General features: G+C 33.6%; 1 protein-coding gene across 8 annotated transcripts in view; it reads right to left on the bottom strand.

Moving 5' to 3' along the window:
- Nucleotides 1-18,258, bottom strand: part of AKAP9 (A-kinase anchoring protein 9) — a 104,000-nt gene that overhangs the window by 56,253 nt on the left and 29,489 nt on the right. For 5 of the 8 annotated variants that reach the window (XR_001519398.3, XM_015617738.3, XM_015617740.3 and 2 more), the window contains exons 3-10: nucleotides 15,045-15,089; nucleotides 10,454-10,507; nucleotides 9,869-10,036; nucleotides 7,336-7,491; nucleotides 6,224-6,421; nucleotides 3,112-5,541; nucleotides 1,319-1,532; nucleotides 491-570 (exon numbers count right to left, since the gene is read on the bottom strand). Coding sequence is in view for 7 of the 8 variants with exons in the window: in XM_015617738.3 (XP_015473224.1) it covers nucleotides 491-570; nucleotides 1,319-1,532; nucleotides 3,112-5,541; nucleotides 6,224-6,421; nucleotides 7,336-7,491; nucleotides 9,869-10,036; nucleotides 10,454-10,507; nucleotides 15,045-15,089 (3,345 nt within the window). In the remaining variant the exon portion in view is untranslated. The remainder of the gene's footprint in view (nucleotides 1-490; nucleotides 571-1,318; nucleotides 1,533-3,111; nucleotides 5,542-6,223; nucleotides 6,422-7,335; nucleotides 7,492-9,868; nucleotides 10,037-10,453; nucleotides 10,508-15,044; nucleotides 15,090-18,258) is intronic. The other 3 variants (XM_015617741.3, XM_015617742.3, XM_015617743.3) reach the window with 3 other exon arrangements.

Genomic DNA, 18,258 nt, shown 5'->3' with positions numbered 1-18,258 from the left:
TAGATAATAATTTTTTTAGATTGTTTAACACTTTTAAGTCTTTGAAAGATAAGCTGCAGCTAAGAAAGAAATTACTATCTTATTGCAGATATGAGAGGGGAGGTCCTGTGCATTATACTGTGCATCAGACATGTGTGCAACATCAGACTCTCGAATCAAAAACACATGTCCAGAAACAAATACAAAGGAAGAAACTACTTCCAAACTAGTAGAGATGAGATCAACATTAGGTAGAAGATTAAGACTATGTGTAAGACAAAAGACTTGTCTGGACAAGGACATAAACCAGTTTAGGAGAAAAAAAGTACAAAACCATTTGCAATGCTATTTTGGAATCTCAGGTTTAGCAGTCTCTATTTTGAGATCAATGCAAAGATAAAAACTGCAAAGAAAATCTGCAAAAACAATGTAGAAAATATGATGACTCACTAACCATCATTTCTTGTTTTCCAAATTTTCATTTTGAAAAAGGCTTTTTGTTAAGTCCTACCTGAACCAGCCTGGAACATTCCTCAGTGACAGCTTCATTCAGTTTTTCTATAAGTCTTTGTGTAGATTTCCCTTCATCATCTATGAGCACAAATTATTCATATTATTTTTAAGCATTAGATGCACAAAAACTTTTCAAAGGCCTAATTTCCTGCCTCAGTGAGGCTGCCTCTTCAGCTTGAGGTAGGGCACTTTTTTTGTTTGTTACAACACATGGACAATTTAAACTATGACAGTTGAGCTGCACATTCTAGAGGAGCTAGAGATAAGAGTTGGCTTTGTGTATTAGTGACCTCCAGAAAGGTAAAAGTATACAGATACCTAGTGGAGGGAGAAGAACTTAAGCAAAAAAATTGAACAAGGGGGTATAACAGAAAAAGCTGGGATAGAAAACCATCATGATAACATAGAAGCTCACTAAGGCAAAAAGTAGTACCAAAGTTGACTTAAAGTACCCATCAACACAAAGAAAAAAGAACAAGTCCAAAAATACTTTGCTGGTGAATTTGCTTATTATTTTACCTTATTGGTGAACCTGCTTTATTGCTCTTTACAATTAATTGAACTAATATAAACAGCAAACAATGAGTTGCAATACTTTTGATTCCTTATTTTTTAATACACTTCTTTTTCAAGTTATCTCAGTAGTAGGCTGCAGGTACTGGGTAAATAATTTGTTGAAAAAATACTTTGAAATATTCTATAAAAACAGTTTATTGTACAGCTTGATGCATAAACTCTTGTGCTTGTTTGGCTGGGGTTTTTTAAGACCTCAGGTTTTTTATGTTTTTCATACAGAGCTTCATTCTCATAATTTTGGTCAAGTTACCTGCTTGTTGAAATTTCAGAGTCTGGAGCTCCAGCTGATGCATTCTTTTAAGATCAGTCATCTCTTGTATATGATTATGAACAAGTTCCTCTTTAAGACTGCAAAGTGCACTCTCTTTTTCTGCCTTCAAGGACTCACAAACCTGGTCTACATGAGCTGAATAAACCAGGGATAGGCAAATCCGCTGTGCCTCCATTTGTAGCTGTAAATCAGTCTTTGAATATAAAAGCACAATTTAAAGGAGTGAGAAACAAGAAAATACAAAGACCCAACTTTAGAAATTTCTGACATTTATAATGTGTTGAATGGCATAATGCATATATGGTATACGTAAGCTAAATTTAAATATACGTAGTTTGGAAAATTGAGTTTTAACAAAATAGTACTTCTTCAACTTAGAGTAAAAATCAAATTAAAATCAACAAAACTCAATATGCTTCAATTTCTATTTTGCAGCAATAAAATCCCAATGAATTTTAGTCCAGTGAAAAAGGAGAAATATCATTACTAACAGAGCAGTTAACAAAGTGTACTCTAAACACAGACAAAAGATTGTATTATTAGCAGACCTTAAAAACTCAATTTCCAAGGCTTCTAGTTCCAGTCTGCACTTTGGGGATGTTATTTCTAAAGAAAAAAGATGTTTGGGATATGGCAACAGGGACCTACTTAGAGCTGAAGTTTGAAAATGTTTATAGACCTCTGGACCACCATGATTTTCACAATGGCAGGAAATCCTAAGACCCTTATCATAGCCTTATACAAAACAAGCCAACCAGTCAAACAAACAAAAAACCCTAAACCAAGCCATCACAAAGCTAAAGCTATTTTTTATAATCTAACAACTGTTTCCAATGTGGCTTTGCTTGTGATTTTATTTCTTAGGAAGTGAATGAACTACAATGCAATATTAGGCAGTTGGTGGTATTAGTTCACTTTTAGGTTGACTTTTATAACATGAAAAAAAAAGTTTAAAAATTACAAGTCTGCTTAACATCTATTTCCACAGAACACTTAGCTGCATACACCTTGCAGCATGCTATTGAACTTCACTAGTGTATTTAATTTAAATTTATATATAGATTTCTGATTCCACCGCCTAATTAAATACTGGTAACTCAGTACTTAGCTACTTATATTGACAAATAAGAATCCTTTCCATTTTACCTACAATCAATTTACAATACCAAGAAATACAAGCAAAAATTGTGTCAGCAAAACTTAAGAGAATAGTTAGAATCACATGATATGTGTTCTCATTATCACATCCAGATACATTTCTTAAAAAGTGATAACCAGTTAACAACAAAATTTGGTAACGTAATTTTATTATTTCACAAGTTTGATATTTCATAAGTTTGGTCAAAGATGACTGATGAAGTTTCATTATTTTTTATACTGTTTGAATAAGTACTTAGAGAACTGAAAAACTAATCACAGAATAAAAGATTATGTTCAAAACAAATTTTCCCCTTAAGTAAGTGAAATGCTGCATTAAAATATGAAGTGCGCTGGTAATCTTCTTACCTTTTTGTGGTTGCTGTTGATTTAATAAACGCAAGGGAAGAGTATTTTTTCATTCAAAAAGTATCCTCATACACATTGAATATGCTTATAATTCTGGTCATTCATGTAACACCTTTCAACCGGTGGCCACAAACCTTTCAACCACTGACACACACACCTATACTTCAAAGCAGCCAATTGGAAAAAACATGCTGCAAATTTTCAAGTGTAAGCTCCTATAAATTTTCATAGTTAAAGTATTTTCTATACTGTTTTACATCACATACCTGTTCTGATTTTAAGGCATCCACTTGCTGCTGAAGGTTATTTTCCCTCTGTGTAATGGCTGTTAGTGATGTTTCCTCTGTCTGCCTGTCTGGCATCCCATGCACATGTTCCACAATGGACTGCTGTTCTGCTTTCAGCATTTGCTGGACCTCCTTCCTTTTTGATACCTCACGGCTGCAGTCTTTACCAGAACTTAGATTACCTCTTGAATTTATTCCTTCATCAGATTTCTTCTTTGAACCAGGGGATTTATTCCTACTTTCAGATGCTAGAGTAGCAGTCTTTAGAGATTTTCCTTTAGAGCCTTTTTTCCTAGCGTCCTTACTACTACTATTTGTTCTCTGAACATTACTAACTGTGACTTCTAGTTCTTTACATTTTACTAGAATTTGCTCTTTCTCATCTCTTAAGGATTTTACTTTTTCATTTAAATGACAGATTTCACTATCCTTTGATTTTAACTGTTCAGAGAGATCTGAAAGTCTAAGGGATAATTCCGCTTTTTCACGCTGAGTAACCTGAAGCTTTTCCATAAGTTCTGTTGCATCTTTCTCAACAACTTCTCCAGCTTCAAATATGTCTTGTCTGGACACCTTCTTTTCTTTACTTCCTTCAAAACCAGAGGGTTTAGGTCTATTGCTTTGTAAGTGGCAGATTTTTTCATTCAAAGCTTTGAGTTTGCTTTTATATTCAGCTTCCTGCTTTTTCTTGTTCTCTTCTAACTCAGTTTTTGCCTTCAGAAGACTTGCACATTCTTTCTGTAGTTCTTCACAACTAGCTTCAAGTTTTTTCTCAGTCAATGAAAAGGCACTCTTCTGCCTTTCAGTATCCTCTTGGAGGATACTGTTTTGGTTTTTAAGTTGCTCATTTTCAGTGATCAGATTTTCTATTTGTTTCTGCAAGTCCGAAATTTCTGTCTTAGAGCTAACACTACTGCTACAAAGCATGTTTTCTTCAGAGCATACCAACATATTTTTTAATTTTTCTTCCAGAGTTTCATTTTCCCCCTTAAGAATATTATTTTGTGTTTCTAGTTCTGAACATTTTTTTTGAAGAGTATCTTCTCTCTCCCTCATTTGTTCCTGCATCAACTCAGTTTTAAGCTGCAGCTCTTGTATTTCTTGTTCAAGGGTACCCTTCTCTTTTTCCTCTTGCCTAAGCACTTCAATCTCCTTCTCCAGTTCATGGATTTGAAGTGTCATTTCTTCAGATTTAGAATTTACAATAGACTGCTGTAAATCTTTCAGGTTTGTAATCTCTAAAATCAACTGATTTTGCTTTGTGATTAAGTTGTCCTTTTCATATTGCATGGCTTCTATCTTTTGACTCATTTCATTTTGTACTTCATCTAACTGCTGTTTATGGTACATATTCAAGTTGTGTTTAAGGCTTTCCATGTTCACCATGTGCTCTTTTTCTAAGTCTTCTTTAAGCCTGGAAAGTTCCTCTTCATGACTAAACAGAAGATTTGTCCGCAGTCTCTCTAATTCTGCTTCTTGAGATTCTGCCATCCTGTCCAAAACTGCATCCTTCTCCCTTTCTAGCATTTCAAGTTTTATTTTGTAATTTGTGATTTCTGCCTCATGTTTTAATTCCAAGTCTTTCCTGAATTCAGAGGCAGAAGCCAGCTGAATTTTTAAATCTTCAATCACAAACTGGTATTTTTCAGCTTCATTTAATCTACATTCCATATCCACTATAGTTTGCTTGGCTCTTTGAACCTGCTCTCTTGAAAAATTCAATTCTTGAAGAAGATCTTCAATTCTAGTTTGTTGAAGAGATTTCTCTGTTGCAATAACTTCCATCTGTTGTGACAATTCTTGCTTTATTTTTTCCCTTTCCTTTTCAGCATCCTGCAATTTCACATTCAATTCATTAATTTTAATATTCATTAAATGCATTTGATCTTTATTAACATTCTCATTAAAACAGAGGCTTGAAGTTTGCTCCAATTCTACTTTTTGTTGCAAAAGACGCTGTTCTACTTCCACTGCATGCTGCTTAATTAATTCTTGCTTCATCTGTACAATCTGCTGGCCGTGCATTTCATCTAATTCAGCCTGAAGTTGTGCCAGTCTCCTTTGTGTTTCTAACTCCATTCTTTGCACAATGTCAGCTTCAGACTGGCTGTCTTTAAAACATCGTTTCTGCAGTTCTTCCACAGTTCCCATTAATTGTTTTATTTCATCAGAACATTGTCTTTCTTTCTGTTTGTAGGTGGTAAGTTCAACTTTCATATCACTTATCTGCTGGTTCCTCAGTGAAATCTCTTCTTTCAATTCTTCAAGTGATTGGCTGACATCTGATAGTTTTTCCTTTAGCTGAAATGAATTTTTTTCCTCCTCTCCAAGTTTTGCTTCCAGCTCTTCAACTAAAGCTTCTTTTTCTTGTAATTTACTCAAATCTTCTTCCTCCTTTTTCTGTTTTTCCTTAAAAAAAAAGAGGAAAACTATGTTCTTATTTTTAGCTAATTATGTGAACATGGAAGAACTTTTACACACTTTGCTATTTAGTCTTCTTTAGAAGGTTAGAAGGCAATGTTAGTTATAAAACATAAATATAAATTATTTGTTGACTTTATTTGGAGGTTTCCTGTACCCTTGGAATGACTGAGAACTCCTACCCCACCCATGCCATCATGCCCTTCCCCTATTCTTTACAACCCCCAGTGTCTTTATCACTTTCAATAATATTTGATTTTTTAGATGGTTTTAAAATGTTTTCCACAAAGAAAAATAAAGAAGTACACAAAGCACAAAATTCATTCTTTGCTTAATGCAGAGAAGAATGTTCAAGCAGGTAATTTCATTTTTTCCCTAAAATCACGTCATTCATAGAAGGTGTTTTAACATATGAAATATAGTTTCATCATTTACTCTAAATATTTCTACAACTTTTTAAAAAATAATACATAATACTGACATAAAATTTATAGAGTTTTAAATTATATACATATTGTGTTAGTTAACAGAAACTATGAAAAACTTAAAATCATTGTATGCATTCTATGCAGCACACTCATTATCTGTGCTTTGGCTTCTTTTATTTCAAAGGAATTACAAAATCCTAAAAAGTGTTTAGGAAAAGAGATCTTTATAGTAAGGAACATACCATTTCATATGTCACAATTTTCTCTTGAAGATGTGCAATCTGCTCTTCAAATTCTTCATTCTTTTTTTGATAATTCTTAAGTAGACATTCTTGTTCTTCTAGCTGTTGCTGATGCGAAAGTATCTGTTGCTTGGCTTGCAATAAATCAGCAGCTGTGCAACTATGGCTGCTGTTCCTTAGGGCTTCACTTGCCTGCAACTTGAATTTTAAAGAAATAAAACCTAAAATATATCAGGTTTTTCAGAAACAGCTTGTGCTACATACAGAAATAGTGATCTTTATTTCTTCCACATCAAGGCAAAAGATTTCTAAGTTCTTTTGGAGGAAGTCAAACATCCTCATTTATTAGGGATGGACAACAAATAAAAAGATATTTCATATTAATTAAATATTCATGGTGAGCTAACATAGGACCGTAGTGTCTCAAATACATCAGTATGTAGTAAAACCAACTAGGTGCAGTTGTGGAGCCCATAATCAGATTTTTAATAATAAAATCTCAGGCTTCAGAATATAATCCACTTGAAGCCCAAAATAAGCTATATAATGTACTTAAACAGCATGAAATACTACAATATTCAAATGCAACACTGTAAGGTGTAGTCTCTGTGCCTGTGGCACCGCAATCACCATGATTTTTAGAGGAAATGTCTTTCTGAAGCCTCACTTTGTTATTTAAATTATCTTTTAATAATACCACAAAGGAAGCTTTTATCCAAAAATGGAAAGACTGGAATGTGAAGCTGTGCCCCATGGAAGCTGATGGCTGGATATTTTGATTTTAAAGGTAACATTTCTGCCCAAAGCTCTGAGAACTAACTCCCCAAATGATTTTCCCCAGTATAACCGACATAATTCAGTATTTATCAGAAGCTATCACCACATAACAGGAAAAAACCAGACTAATACTTATCATTTTATTGTTAATCCTTATAATAAAACAGGTACTATAACAACAACTGTAGGACCAGGAAAATGACTGCTGATCTATGCTAAGAGGCTGATGTTTGAAAAATGCACAAAAAATTTTTCTGCAGGAAGTAGCTGTTTATAAAGCCTCCAAAGTGACATCTCGTCAAACCCAAGTAAGTGTTGGTAGCTGTATAACTTACATGCTGAAACTGAATTTGCAGTTTTTGACTTTGCTCAGTAAGCTCCAAGAACTCCCTCATGGTTTCATCCTTTTCTTTCCGTGCCTGCTGTAGGTTAGTAGTGAGCTGAGTGATAATGTCATCTCTTTTTTTGATAGCAGCTTCAAATTCTTGCAGCTGTAAAAGATAAAATTTAAACTAGTAATGCATATGAAAACCACAGTCAAAAAATACTAGCTAATTTTAGTTAAGTAGGAATAAGTCATCCCTAGCCTCTTTGTTTAAAAGGTGTCTCACTAGTAGAGCTTTTATATTTTCACAAACTCTATTTGTAAAAATTTCAGAAACAGAGATTTTCCCCCTCATTGAGCAATACATGATCTCTCCATAAAATACAGTTAACAAATTACAAAATCTGAACTTTTAAGAATGTTAATTAGTTAAATATATAACTTGATTTTAAGATAAAAAGTGTGGCCACATAAACAAACCATCATAAAGGACACCAGAATATCTACTAATAGCGTTTCAGCAGTTTCGTGCAACTACTCATGTTCACACACTTTTCCCCACAATAAATGCAAGTTATATCATCTCTCACTTGAAATAGCATTCATTGTACTAAAGAGTAATAGATACCGTGCAGTATCCTACACTGTGAACCCAGGGAAGTCATTCATAACTTCATGAGAAAACCATTTCAAGTTGCAAAATGGATACAGCATATTTAACAGATGAATCTTTTGTAATTTGTAATGATAAAGAAATCACAAGAGTACAAAAAAATTCTTTGCCAACTGTTTAAATTTTTTCTAGGATTACATTTAAGCAGTCAGAAATTCTACAATATTGATTGGCAATATTTTGTATGCATTTGTATAATCATGTATCAGTATAAAGTTTCTTTCTCAGTTTGAACTCATTTAAGGCTAGTGGAAGCCTCATCTCTACATATCACAAACTCCTTAAACCATTAGTAGTATTCTGTAACTGTTTTGTTTACAATGTTCCCCAAAAAAAGCTTCACCGAGTTACATGCTGAATCTTGGCTAATGCTAACGTGGTAATGCTTCCAGATAAAGTTATTTTTGGAACACAGAAGTCAACACCTACTTGAAAAGTACAGACCTAATGGAAATATTAAATGTTTGTTATAGTGAAGAAAATTAGGAACAGATCAGGAACTTAAGAACCTTTGCTTTTGCATCTATTCAATGAAACTGAGTAAGTAAATATGTCAGTTCCAAAGCACATCATGGTACATCATTTCCAACTTTTTAAATTCAATCTCTGTTCTTGACAAACAGGCAGAACTAAAGCGCACAACTATCTTCCCCACTCCCCTTTTACAATTCTTTTGTTTCTTCTGAAAAATAAACCATATGAATTTCTCAACTGAGATACTAGGCACTGTACCACTATCACACAAAAATACACTGCAACTATTAAAATATTATTGTACCACAGCCCCAAATCCGAACACACTCAATTCTGTTTTAATATATTTTTATTTTAAAAATTGCAATTATAGCATTTAAAAAATTCAAACATTTTCACTTTCTACCCTTTCAGGAAAAAATTAACAGTATTTGCAATCATTAGAAATGCTAACTTTCTTTATTATGCTATAATTATGACTCTTATGTTTAGCACAACAGATACAAGACACTGCAATTAAAGCTCAACATCAGACAAAAAATAAACCACCTCTTCTGGGGCAACCACTTAACTGGTACTATGGTGGACAAAATTACATCTATTATACAGATGAAATAATAATAATAATAATAATAATAATAATAATAATAATAATAATAATAATAATAATATAGTGCTGCAATGGCAAAAATGGAGTATTAGAACATTTAAAAAATTTTATAGTACTTTGCAAAAGAATAGCCAAATACAGTGACATAATTTGAATCCAAATTAGGAGACAGACAAGACATAAAGCACAACAAAGCACTGACTTGAGTGCACCGCACCACTGGTTTAAACTGGAAGACTATTCTTTACTTTAAAACTTAAGTTTATATACCAATGGTATTTTTAAAGTAAGAAATGCTTTCTTGTAAACCCAAATTATTAGGTGTTTTAAATTAGAACATTCTGACACTGTTGTTTTTCCATTTCACACTGTGAAGTCTGACTACAAATATATTTTCATTCAGTTGTATTACTCCTTAGGGAGTAAAACCTGAGGTTTTTTGATGTTGGAGGAACAGGAAGACATAGAAGTCTTTGCATATGTGGAGAAGAATTAGGGTTTTTCTTGAAGAAATTTGTCTTTCCATTCCTAAATTGAAGAAACTCACTGCAAACATAATTTGAATTTTAGTCACAAAATACAGAGAAAAAGGACACACAATGGAAATGCTGTTCAAAGTAATAGAACACATGGCCTAGGATTAAAAGAAATTATGTGTAATTAATTCAATATCACACACTGAGTGCATTCTGAACAGTTACCATTAATGTGAACTCTTCCCGGTGAGGCTCTGCATTTTTGCATGTAACCAAATAGCAAGTAGAAAGCAACATAAGGTAATTATACCTGTTGCAATCCTTCTGTACCATAGGCTGCCCTCATTTCTTCTATCTCTCTGCTTAGTTCTTCAATCTCTTGTTTCCCAGCCAATTGATTCTCCATCACTTCTAGCTGTGTGTGTGAGTGCTGCATTCCATGCTCTGAATGAATTTCTCCAACTCCAAATTCTTCTTCCTAAATCAATCCAAGTTCCTTTACATGCCAATTTTTATGTTTTATCACAGTAAATTATCAAGTAAAGTATCAAGCATCAAATTCTGTACCAAATGCCTCCTTAGAACATTAACATACAATACAGCATCAAAGACCTTATTGCCATGGTAACCTCCTTTGTTAGTGTAATTCACACCTCTAAAGCACTGACACAAAAGGTTTCTGCGAGTTGTGCTCTACAACCTTAGCCTTAATAGATGGACTAAACTGGTTTGCATTTCAAGTTTAATGATACACTATATTAATATAGCAAACAATGCAGATGCAGAGCACAGCATGCAAAATAAAGTATTAGTCAGCCACACAGTTTTTATTCAAAACAAATTGAGGTGTTTAGTATTCTCCATTAGTATTCTGGTTCAATTTGCAATACTGTACCCTGATTAAGTCTGCAGATATAGCTGTTCTTGTCACAAAACTGCAACCATTTACCTGTATAAAGACAATTTCTAAATACATTACTTGAAATAATGCTTGATTCTTATTTCCCACTTACTTGAATCTTATGTGGCAATTTCTGCAGACCCACAAGAATTGTTATGCTACAAAAATTTATTTAATTTTAAATCCAAAATAGCTTTCTATATAGTAAATTGCAACAAAGTAAGTATAGATAATAGCTAAACCACCCCAAATTGTAAAAATAATCACTATTGTCTAAAACCAAAAATATTATTACCAATCAACATCTAGAGAAAACAAAGGAATTCAGATTTAAAGGTCAATGCAAAGCTTTATATTTTAAATCATTAAAACACATCACTACTGCATTTTAAATTATATGTTCCGTATTTTTAAATATTACTAAACATAGCTATGCTTTCTGAAAGATTCTTATACACCACAAGATTTAGTCTTTTTGGAAGTCACCTATCTCTTCACAGCGGATGAAAGGCAGTATCATAGACTTTAATTCCCAATTTGAAGGAATTTTATGAAATTGAAAAAGAGCAGAAATTATACATTTGACATAAGACATTTGAAAATAAATCCTCTTTCACTCACCTAACACTGCAAGCCCTTTCAGTTTCTCTGAGAATTTTGATTCTACTGACTGTACAAACCAAAACCAGCAAATCTCCAAAAGGCAAGCACAAGCCAAAGTAGCAGTTATAGGTAAAAAAAAAAAAAAAACAAAATGAAAAGAAGATGCTGTGTACACATGAGCAATGATCAAACAGACAGACAGGCTTTTAAAACAGCAGACCTATGTTCAAAAATGAGAAAGCAAGAACAGCTGCATTTCTCAGAGCTCGTTATTACATCAGAGCCTGAAACAAAAATAATGGTACTAGAAATGGAAAGGCATCACAGTATTTCAGACCCAAATACTATGCTTAAATCAAAAAAAAGAAGCTGTATTGCTCAGATGTCTGCCATAGCCTAGATCAGGGCTTACTTACAATAGCTATCATGCCTGAGCAAATCAATAAGTGCACTGTTATAAATGGGATCAATACAGCCACTGAATTTGTATTAGGCGAATGAATACATCTGCATTAGAGAATTTGCAAAGAGGACACAGTGCCCTTTCACTTCTGATTTTCTCATTAAAAAGAAGACACCACAGAGTTTAGCAGGAATAAAGAAAATTGCAGCAAGCAGCAGCCCAGGCAACTCACAGAGGGACTGTGTTTCACTTGTGTATTGCCAGATGTTTGCTCTATGTTCAGACACACAAATGTCTACACAGCGCCTGGCACCAACATCTTTATTCAGATTTTGGTGGATGTCCCAGATTAATAACACTAGTAGTTCAATAGAAACTTCTATAGAATCTTTCCTTTCCCCTTTTAACTCCCATTTTACATAGGCTTAATTGATGAAGATGCAGCATACAATCATTGTAATCTACCACAGTGGATACACTTCTTCTCCCATGAATCATGGCTATGTGCGACTATCAAAGACACTTTATAACAAGAGCTAATAGGAAAGGCACAAAAGTCTTATCTCATTAGCTGTTTCAGACTGCTCAGCAGATCAAAATTCTACAAAAGATCTTTAACTTATAAAAGGGACTTTGCTACACACATTCTAATCAACTGTCTGGAACATCAGAAACCCTGCTCCATTTCATGGGAGCGTAACTCTTCGACACACAAGTGATGCATACAGCAACATGCTAGTCCATGCTAGTCCATCTGATACCTTCTTCTTTCAAATGACTTATGTCCTCTGGCAAAGTGCAAGTGGAAACATGACAAGGAAACAAATTGCACTGCAATCTGTGAAAAAAACCCCAGTCAGAGAGCCGGAGCATGGTGATGTGTTGATGGAAACCCTGGGAACAGCCTGGCAACCCCTGGCATGACAAATTCTGCTGTGTAAGAGTAGACAGACAATTGGTAATGAGTTATTAGTGTTAAAATAATCTTAATTTAAAATTATATTTTCCACTCATCTGAAATACATTAATTCAGTAGTTCAGATGCCAACTTGAGTGTTAGTAAATGGCTAAACAAGGCTGCAGGACTCCTGTGTTTTGACTTACAGTCCCACTGATTTGCCCATTTAGAGATTTTCTCCAAGTCTATAAATGCTCTTAATGTAGATTCTTATTATTTCTTCTTTGAAAGCTTTGCAGTTGACCTTTAAAACTGAAATATTCTTATGCCTTAATTACTTATGATGTGTTTAGTTACACATACCCCATGAAACAATTAAACATTGAAAGAATCAAACCACATAGCATTTTAACATAATGGAACCAAGAAGTAACAAGAGCTCTGGAAAAAATTGCATGAGCAAATAATCACAAAATAATAATAGATTAAATTTTATAATACATTACTCAGCAGTCACAGTTTTGGTGAATAAACAATATGAAACAAGTAAAGCTTATGGAAGTCTCTCAAAGAACATTCTGACTGTTCTTCCTTCCTTGCATTATTTAAAATAATTCCTAGAAATATTATTTAGTACTATAAAGTAAAATCTAATCTGTAGTCTATTGGCTAAAAATAAAAACTGCATTTCTACTGCATCAGTTAATACTTAAGATAATATGCTTAAGGCAAATGAAAGGAATCTTGTTCCTGAGAAACACAAGGAAAACCAACTTCCACCACTGAATTAAGGCAGTGATTCATGAGAAATTCCACCAGAGGTCAGGATTACATTTATGAAATCACCCTACCTAATGTTCCTAAGACCTTGGAAGATCTGAAATTATATCTCAAACATAGCAGTATTAACATATAATGTATAACTACTTACAACATTAATACCATTACTGCAGAGATTTCCCTCTATAAATAATAAATTAATACTCAACATAAATCAATACATACTATTCTCCTTAAAAGACTTGTTTGATTTGGTAGTAGAAACATAGAAAAGTATATGGAACAGAATAACAATTTTACCTCATGTTTTCCTTCCCCCTCTACCCTTTCTTGTACATTTTGGACACCTGATTCCTTTGTAAAAATCAGTATTTAGACACTGAACACTGCTTGTCAATGTTCTTAGCCTCTCCTCAATTTTCTAGTTATGTCACAACTGACTGTATGGAACTTAGCTACAATTAGCAATTAGGTCAACTTGGGAAAATTAATTTCAGCATATTTTGGGGGTTTTGTGGGAGAGGATTTCTACTCCACAAAGAAACTTCATGTTAAAATGATAGTTTTAAATTCAACTGAAACTGAAGCCCAAAACACTAAAATCAGAACACATCCACAATTACCATGAGGCATTACACCAAATGTTTTCTGTATCCTGCTGCCTTGTGCAAAAACATGTTTTCTTCAGCTTTTGCAAACAGTCTCCAGCACTGCTTGCTACCACCTCAGAAGTGATCAGAATTGCATCCATATCTCATTATATACGTAATATGTCTCACTTGTCAAAATACATGAATATCAATGACATTGTCAACTGTTTTCAAGGGTTCATTCTTCAAATACTGCAAATTCCATTTAGAAGTAATCACATACCACAGTGATGCATATTCTAAAAATATTCATCACTACAGTCATGGCAGTTCTTCAAAAGTATGTATACTACACTCCTGATGGCAAACAGCAATGAGATTCATTTGATTTACTTCATCCCCTCCTACTTGTTCCCAAGCTTAAGATTCTGGGTGTGTTTTTTATAAAGTGTTTAGCACAGTGAACTGCAAAATAAAACCCAGACTGTCCCTACACAAAGTGATTGTTTGAGACATGAAAAATTAGATTTTCAAACTAAAACGAATTCTCACTGTGTTCAGATATTCTATGGCTATTTTTTTGCTGCATGTTCTTGACCGACATTTATGCATGAAGTAGTTTACTCCTTACAAACATAACTTTTTATCTGCCAGGACCCAAGTTCCACACACACAACTACCCTTCAATGTGACAGAGATGAGCTGTAGATGCCAATGTGTGGGCTGTCTCTGGCTAGCAGCTAAGCCCCCACTCCAGTCAGTCACTCCCCCACCAGCAGGGCGGAGGAGAGAACTGGAATGGCAAAAGCAACTCAAATTCATGGGCTGAGATACAGTCAGCTTAATAAGTGAAAGAAAATAAACCAGCCAAACAACAAGTGATGCACAGGCAATCACTCATCATCTCCCACCAGCAGACTGACACTCAGCCAGTAACTGAGGCTGCTTTGAAACTCATTAAAATGTAATCAACTTGTTAAATAGTCTCCCACAGAAAATTAGTAGAGATTATGCACAGCCACTACTCCCACAGCAATACAAAGCATTATTACGACCTTAAGGATGACATTGCTACAACAGTTTATGTATATACTGCATTATTTATTACAGTAGCCAGCCCATTATGGAGTTGACATAATGCTTACTTTAATGGTACATTGATCATACCAGTAATAACATGCAACAGATTTGTCAATAATATCACATCTCTTTCTTTCCTTCTCTTTGTGAAAAACTATGCAAAACATTGCAACAAATACGTAACAGAAAAGGGTGAAAGAAAAGCTAGGAAAAACATTACTTCAGTCTTACCTCAGAACTGTAATCTTCTACTGTGGTGGAAATTTCACTTTCTGGCTAAAATAAAATATTAAAATATTTACAATGATGGCACTCTAAAAATACTAAACAAGACATTTTCCATTTTACAGTATTTGAAAACACCAAGGTGTACATGAATTTGGCAAGAGTATATGTACAGCAATGGTCGCCTTCACTTGCTTGAAATCCCAGATTTAATAAAGTCATTTTGCTATTGAACTACAGTCACAGAAACACTATAATGACATGATAAAATCTTCAAACAACTACAGGTGCAGAAGAATATTCTGGAAATTTAACTTAATTTTCTGGGATGTATTTTCCTTTTTTAAAAAGAACTAAGAAGTACCATGCAAATAACTTTGCTCTATCAATTTTACCTAATTAGGAACTTCACCGGCTTAAGAACACAGTCTTGCAAAGAACAACATTTTCATACATGCAATACTTTTGATGTTGACTAGTATTTTAAAACAAACACTCATCCTTCATCTTGCATGGAAACCAAGGCATGATAAATGGTCAGTCTCGAATCTTGTGATTGAATGAAGCAGAGGAATTAAAAGAACAATGCCTTAACAAACTGAGCATAAATGTGCCATGGTAGACACCTGAATGAAATGCAGTGTGTCCCGATGAACTACATAAAATATATCAAGTCTGAGAATCAAAACCTTTGTGGGAAAGATGCAAATTATGTCTATAAGGTGCACTATCATGGAATAAGGGTACATGATAGAAAAACTTGAAAACTTGAAAAGTGTAAGTTAGAACTACTTTGGCAAAAATGATGTGCCCATAATAAGAGCTTGTCCAAAATTCACTTAACATGTTAGCCAGCCTCACATTAAATCTGTCTCAATTTTATATTGAGTTCTGTCAGGCTTAAATTCAAAGGAACATGGTATGTTTTGATGTAGAGGTTTTTTTGATGTTGATGTTTTTATGTAGACATAGGTAAAATTTGGAATGTCAACTGTATTTTGTTTAGTTTGTTTTTTTTCAAAGTAATCTACCACTCAGACCTCCTGAAGTTCTGCAGTTTTTACAATTCTAACAACATTGATTCTACATATTTTGAATCCGAGATGCAGGTCCAGAATGTAATTAACCTAAACAAAGGTATCGTTTTATGTACAGAGTGCACAACATTACTTTAAAATGTTTATTTGGAAGTTAAAATTCATACAGTACATATAATTTTAAAAAATGAAAAGAGGTCCACATCAAAAATAAGACACAAATTGAAAGAGAAATCAAAATTATGTTTCAAAACTCTAGGGTGACCAAAGTGTTTCTGCTATGGAATACAGAATTAATATTTAAAAATATTTCATTTTCACACAAATCTATTTTATTCATATTATTTATATGAGTATTTGTGTATATATACATTTATACAAAAAATTACATCTTGTTTGTAGTCTATGTCCTTAGTCTAGGACAAAATCCTCCAGAAGAAATAAAATCAGAGAAAACCATATTATTTTTTTTTCATAACACTGATAACAAATACATGGTTATTATCCTACAGTTTTTCATGGTTTGTTCCAATTCAGGAGTCTTCACAAAGAATAATTAGAAGCATTCCTACAGAAGTTCAAAAGAGTTACTATGAATGTGTATGTATATAGCTAGATCTAAGAACTCTTCAAATCTTTATATACAGCATGAAATATAGGCACTTCTCCAACATGTAAAAAACACAAACAAGTAGTCCGAAGTATTGACTTCTTCAATAGTTTTGTGCCTTGTAATGTTTTTGAATTATAAAAATAGTCTCTCGAGATGAAAAATGAATTTGTACATCCTCAGATAAATTCTACATAGATAAACGTAGTAGATAATTATAGAAAAAGGCAAAGAATTTGTAGGTTGAAGCTTAGGCCAGAGTGAGAAAATATGAATTCTCAAAGGAAGTTCATTACTGAAAAAAATTCTCTAATTTTGTTATGGCAATTTGACTAGATTTGATATTTTTTAAAGAAGTTAATATATTGCTAGTCCTTTCTGAATACCAATATAAAATAAAATACAATTTAAAAAGTCTAAAATATATTTTACAAAATTGTCAAAACCGCATAGTGCTCCATCAGTTTAAGTATACAATATCTGTAAGCAGCACAAATAATCTTTCTAAAATGCCAACTTCAGTCCTGGATCTAGATGGTTGTTTGCATATTAAAACCAAGTATTTTTGCCAAGGGATTCTATGATTTTAAGGACAGAAAGATGGCCAAATTAACCCCAGTTAAATGCACCATCTCCTATGCTAAGGGGACCATCCAAACCCTGCTAAAAACCAGCTAAAGAGAATTCAATCCTATGAGCTGACACGTTAGACTCCAGACTGTAAGACTTCATGTTATTCTTTCTCTATCAGAGCAACATTGCAAGTAGTAAACGTTTTTAGGCAGTAATCTTGCCCACCAAGCAGCTATATTACTTCCTAAGACCTGACCAACTTTATTTCAAAACCCAGTTTCTTCCACTCTCAAGCCACCTGTTCTGTATACTTCAATTCTTCTTTGGTCAACAAAAGTAATTAGGTTTTACATAGCTCATTTGAGCACAGAGGTCCAGCTTGAAAGGAAATAATTTCAAAAAATTCTTACTACACACTCTTAGCAACACAAAATATTTTGACAGGATAATGCCAAGGCTATTTATCAGTTCTCTCAATGCTTCATGGCATTTGAACAGGCATTTGTTACACCCTCACAGTTGTTTTGCATGTATTCTATTAACTATGTCCCACAGCATTTTCTTGCTGCAGACAGTTACTCTCTTCTGGCAAATTGTTTTAACACCTTATTTAGTATTTTCTTCTGTGACAATGTAATTGATTGTTAAAATATATTCAAGAGACATCTCAAAGACTCTTTATAGGCAACTATCTCCTTTAATTTTGCAGATGGTAACTTTAATGATAACAGTATTCAGAAAATTTTTAAAAGTTCCATCTATATACTTCAGAGGAAATACTGCAAGATGATAGAAAAATAAGGAGTATCAGCCTGTGGAATACAGCAGGCCCATTTTACAGTAATTTGTTTCTCTATGCAGTTAAGCACTGCTGAAAAGTCATGTTCTTGGACACTGGACACCCAACAATATGCTGGGATTCACAAAACAAAACTGAAAAACTGAGAAGTGATTTTCATATTTCTTTGGAAAACTTCCTTAGGTGACAATAAAACATTTC

This window comes from Parus major, chromosome 2 (genome assembly GCF_001522545.3).
Source record: "Parus major isolate Abel chromosome 2, Parus_major1.1, whole genome shotgun sequence".
Lineage (NCBI taxonomy): Eukaryota > Metazoa > Chordata > Aves > Passeriformes > Paridae > Parus > Parus major.
This window is presented reverse-complemented; position numbering and strand designations above follow the sequence as displayed.